Consider the following 4,914-nt stretch of genomic DNA (forward strand, 5'->3'; position numbering starts at 1 on the left):
ATATTGCTGCTTGCATTTTACTGAATTTATTTTAAATCTTTTGACAATGTGTGTTTAATAAAAAAACATTCTGTTGACTACAAAGATGTCAGTGATGATTTTGTTAATTTTAAGATAATGCGCTGGCGCAGTCTCTTGGAGACGCTCAAGTTGTACGTGCATGTGTTTATAAGATGAGTGTATATGTATATGTATGAATGCCTGTGTTAAAAAAATCGTATCTGGTACTTCCTCTGTAAAGAATTATAAAAGCATTTAGATTATTACTTTAGTGATCTAAATGCTCTTACATTTCTTAACAGTGGAAGCATTTGGTTTTCCTCCCAACTGGCATTCGCCCTAGTCACGCGCCCAGCCCGCTGTCAAATACCTGTTCAAATCTTTGGCGACCTATCCAGGGCATGCCAAATCAGCCGTCTCGGCGTGGGCCCCACGTCCAGTCCAGTACTCCCGGAGCGCCATGCGATCCATCATCCCACCACGCGCACGCGCTACACACGGCGCCACGATCGCCCCCCGCCCCTCTACTTCCTTCCTCCTCGCACGCGCACGCGCCGCGGGACAAGACAACGCGTCCGTCCGTCCCTCCCTCCCTCCCTCCCAGCGCCTCTGTCCCTCTTTTCTTCTTCGTCCACTGCCCTCCAATGCTCAGTACAAAATCTCGACTACTTGCACCACTTCGGTTTTTATCCTGCCATTCGCCTTTGCCTTTCGCGCGCGCCGTTAGAAACTGCCTCGGCAGGAGGGAGGAGAGGAGGCTGTGAAGATTGATTCTGGTCTGCAGCAGTGCACGCCGGCAACATGAGGTTCAGGATCCGGAAGAAGCCTGCGTCCGCGCCGCCGGCGGAGGCCGACCCTTCTTGCACGGCCGCCCTGGCGGGGACTGCGGACGGCGGCGGCGGCGGCGGCGGCAGGATGACGATCGTCGATAGCCCAGATCGCTACGGCACAGAGAATGGTAGGCCATCTTCCGCGGAAACCGCTGCTTTCCCTTCTTGATTTCCGTTATCGAATTCCTCCTGCCTTAAACGGGGAGGGGCAACAATTCGATTTAAGGATTGGTTCTTTTTTTTGTTTAGTGCTTCCCTTTTGTGTTTAACTAATCAATCTTGGACCGACCACAAAGATTTTAGTGGGACGGCTGATTGTTCCCACGAAATTAACTAAGTTATCCTGGCACACTCAGGGGTTAGTTGGGTTGAGAATCAGGAATGAATTATGCTAACTCCAGTCGGTTCTTGTCTCGTTTGGCGTTCGATTAGGATGATCAGGTAGATCAATGCAATCAGTACCTCCCATCAGATTTATTCATTCCTGCACCTGCTAGGTGCACCTACCATGCCATGTGGTAGCTAGGCAACATACCTCTGAATGCGATTGTGATGGGTCGGACTCACACAGTATCGGAGCTAATGCCTTTCGGATTTCGGACGGACGAGTGCTGTCCTGCTGCCATTTTCATTTCATGTCCTACTTTCTTTTTGGCTCCATGGGGTACTATATAGAACCGGCCCGTACCCCCTCGCGTCGCCTCCCCTCGGGCGACGCTAGGGGCCCCCGAAGCCCTAGCCGCCAGAGCGCTTCCCTCCTTTCTCGGCCGCCGCTGCCGTCGGCAAGGGTCGCGGTGACGGCGGGCCCTGCGCCTTAGAGCCAGGCGGATGGTGCCGCGGAGCCCCAGCGAGGCGGAGGGGCCGTCGCGCGCGGGGAAGACGGGGGCGGCGGTTAGGGCGGCGGACCTGATGTGCGGCGGCGTTCGTAGCCTCATGGCCGGCCGTGGTTAGGTTGGATGGCGGCGGAGGCGCTCCATCCGGCGGCAGCGGCTGCGCGCAACGGCGGTCATCGAGGGCTGTGGATCTGGCGTTTCCTGCCCAGATCCGCCACGGCTTGGACTTCTTCGGCCGGTGGCGCGAGGAGGATCGGTGTGGGGCGGCGAGGCCCCTGCCGGCATGCCGACAGCGGTCTTCGTCCACATGACGTGCCTCCCTCGGTTCCATCCAGCCACGAGATCGGGGGGTCGCGACTTCCGGTGAAAACCACGCCGACCTCGGTCATGGCGGACGATGGCGGCGTCTAGGACGTCGTTACCAGCCCATGGCATCGTTGTTGCAGGTTGTGGCACCACACTCGTGATGCTCCGAGGGAAACCTTAGATCTGGATCTACCGGTCGGACGATGATGGCATCTTCGATGTCATTTCCCTCCTGAGGGCATCGTTTTGGAGTATGTGCTGGGTGGACGGGACAAGAGGAGGAGCGGTGTTTGGTCTACCGTGAGCCATACGGTGTAGCCCGGCGGCATGGCGCTGCGGTGCTTCGTCGACAGGCACGTGTAGGCGGACACGTGCAGGATGGTGGTGCTGTCTGGCACCGTGGTGGCGTCGACGGCAGACCTCGCAAGGATGATGCGTTTGTTCTAACTCTGGAGAGGGTACGGTGGTAGATGGTGGAGGCGGCCTCTGCGCCGGACCAGTTTGGGATCCAGTCTCAGTGGTGGCTGGGCTGGAGCATCAGACTGCAGATGTTAGGATTTGGTGCGATATCTGTTTGGTATTTGGCCCGGATATTCAACACACCTTCATCAAGGGATAGGAGTAGCAACATGTGTTGTCTAGATGGTGGCTTCAGGCTGACTGATGTATTACTTTGTATGGTCTCTGTGAATAATTAATAAAATGGTTGTATGCATCGTCTAGATGCAGAGGCCGGGGGTATATCCTCATTTTCTAAAAAAAAAAATGGGTACTATACTACTCCCTCCGTCCCAAAATAACTGTCTCAAGCTTAGTACAATTTTATACTAGAGCTAGTACAAAGTTGAGACACTTATTTTGGGACGGAGGGAGTACTTGATGTTGGTTCAATTGGACATACAATTTTATTTTTATTTTCCCTCGCTGCAAATTTCCTCTTAGGGTCGGTGTCTGTCTTGTCTACCGAAAGAAGACTTCAAGCTGGCTTCGTGAAATCTGCTCTCTCCGTTTATAAATATAATAGGCTCTGTTTGGAAGCAATGTTTTTTCTAAACCTCAATATTCTGATACTATAGTTTTTGTATACCGATGACAATGAATACTGTAGTTTATGAAAACAACAGTTTTTTAAGTATTGTGGAAACAATGGCATGTTTGGCAATCAAAATATACAACGTTGTAATATGCCACCACTAAGACAAAGCCTTTGTTGCGTTTCTCAGTTTTTAAAAAAGAGGTCCCAACCTCTTTTTTTAATACTGCAAAAATACTGCAGTTTTGTGGATGTTGTAGTTTATAATACTACAATTTTTTTAATTAGAGCCAAACACGTCAAAGTATTTTAAAAAACTGTAGTATTCTTGAAATACTTTAAAAATACTTTGCAACCAAACACAGCCTAAGTCTTTTCAGAGATTTCGATGCGGGCTACATATGAATGTATGCAGACGTATTTTAAAGTCTAGATTCATTTATTTTGCTCCGTATGTAATTCATATTATAATCTCTAAAAAGACTTATATTTAGGAATGAAGGGAGTAGAACATACCGTAACATCAGACTAATGTTACCATCAAAAGGCAAGGCATGATAAGGTCAATGGTCAAAGAAAGTTTCAATAGGAACTCAAATTATCACAACTTTTCTCCATTAAAAATATTGCAAAGTTGATCATGAGGGCATTTTTTTTTCTTTCTGAATACGAATAAAGCTTATGCCTTTCACTTTTTCTGGCCAAACGTCCTAATCTGAAAAAGGCTAATTATTTGTCTTCTTAAGTATCATCGATCAGTGTTGTTGCCTATAGGCCACCACAGTAGATTCTTGTGGCTTTATTTCGCTGTTCTTGGCTTCTACTGAAATGCTCGTCTGCTCTAGTAGTTTAATTGAATTAATGACAATTTAAAATAAACCGGAGAAGATAAAATTTTCAGTCCTAGTATCATAACGGCAACCACTGATCACACTGTTGATTGTTACGTAGGAGGAAGCAGAGATGAGTCGTTCTTCGAGGCAAGGCCGTGGTTAGACTCCGACAGTGAAGATGATTTCCAAAGCGTGAGGGGAGGTAAAACATGATGTTTTCTTGTTTTATTTGAACGAACAGTATCATTGGTGTCAAGTTCTCACATCTTAACATCTCTATTTATGCGGATCCTCAAGACTTCACTCCTTCAAGAGGTAGCACACCAGATCACCAGATGCAAACATCGTTCGCAGCGAGGATATCTGCGGACAGACCGATTCCTTCACTGACGGAGAAGAAGCAGAGGCTCCTTGAGCTGCTTCAGGAAAAGCAGCAGTACGATGACGAGCATGATGCTGCCACTACCGATGCCGGCAGCGAGACCGGGAACAGCATTCATGCTGAAGAACATCTGAATCCTTCTGGGAAAGTAGAGAAACAAAAGAAGCCATCCAAGGCAGGCTGCTTCGCTTGCTCTGCTTGGAAGCTTAGCTTCAAGGGCTGTTGGAAGAAGAAGAAAGAGCAGAAGGGTTTGTGAATTAGTTCTCAGGTGTTGGATTTTGAGTCCTTGAAAAATATTACCGCAAGAGGGCGGGTGTATATACCTTTTTTGGGGGTGAAATACCGCAACTAGAAGAAGTTTAAAGAGTGTGGAGTTGCCTGTCCAATAGTGACATGAATAGTGAAACATATACTCTGTATTATACAGGGTAAAATATATAGTATACATGATTACTTCTTCCTGTTTTGTTATTAGTGATTTCGTCGGATCTGAATAATTCTTCTGGACCATCAACTTGGAATTTGTCAAGCAAGGGTTTACAGGCCCCTCTTTTCTCCATGATTTCTCAGGTCAGGTCACGCAATGTCCTTCTGATTTGTGCGCTAATTAGGTGGCACAATGTTGAAACAAACTGGGGACTGCACTCAAGTCCTTTCAACGAGTTTATGTGGCATGTGATGTGTGTTCCCTAAAGTT

General features: G+C 48.0%; 1 protein-coding gene across 1 annotated transcript; it reads left to right on the forward strand.

Moving 5' to 3' along the window:
- Positions 1-555: 555 nt before the first annotated feature.
- LOC123426509 (uncharacterized protein At3g27210-like) lies at positions 556-4,691 on the forward strand. The gene is made up of 3 exons (XM_045110350.1): positions 556-958; positions 3,954-4,037; positions 4,133-4,691. The coding sequence occupies exons 1-3, from the start codon at positions 802-804 to the stop codon at positions 4,471-4,473; spliced, it is 582 nt and encodes a 193-aa protein (XP_044966285.1). The 5' UTR covers positions 556-801; the 3' UTR covers positions 4,474-4,691.
- The last annotated feature ends 223 nt before the right edge of the window (positions 4,692-4,914 follow it).

This window comes from Hordeum vulgare, chromosome 2H (genome assembly GCF_904849725.1).
Source record: "Hordeum vulgare subsp. vulgare chromosome 2H, MorexV3_pseudomolecules_assembly, whole genome shotgun sequence".
Classification (NCBI taxonomy): Eukaryota; Viridiplantae; Streptophyta; class Magnoliopsida; order Poales; family Poaceae; genus Hordeum; species Hordeum vulgare.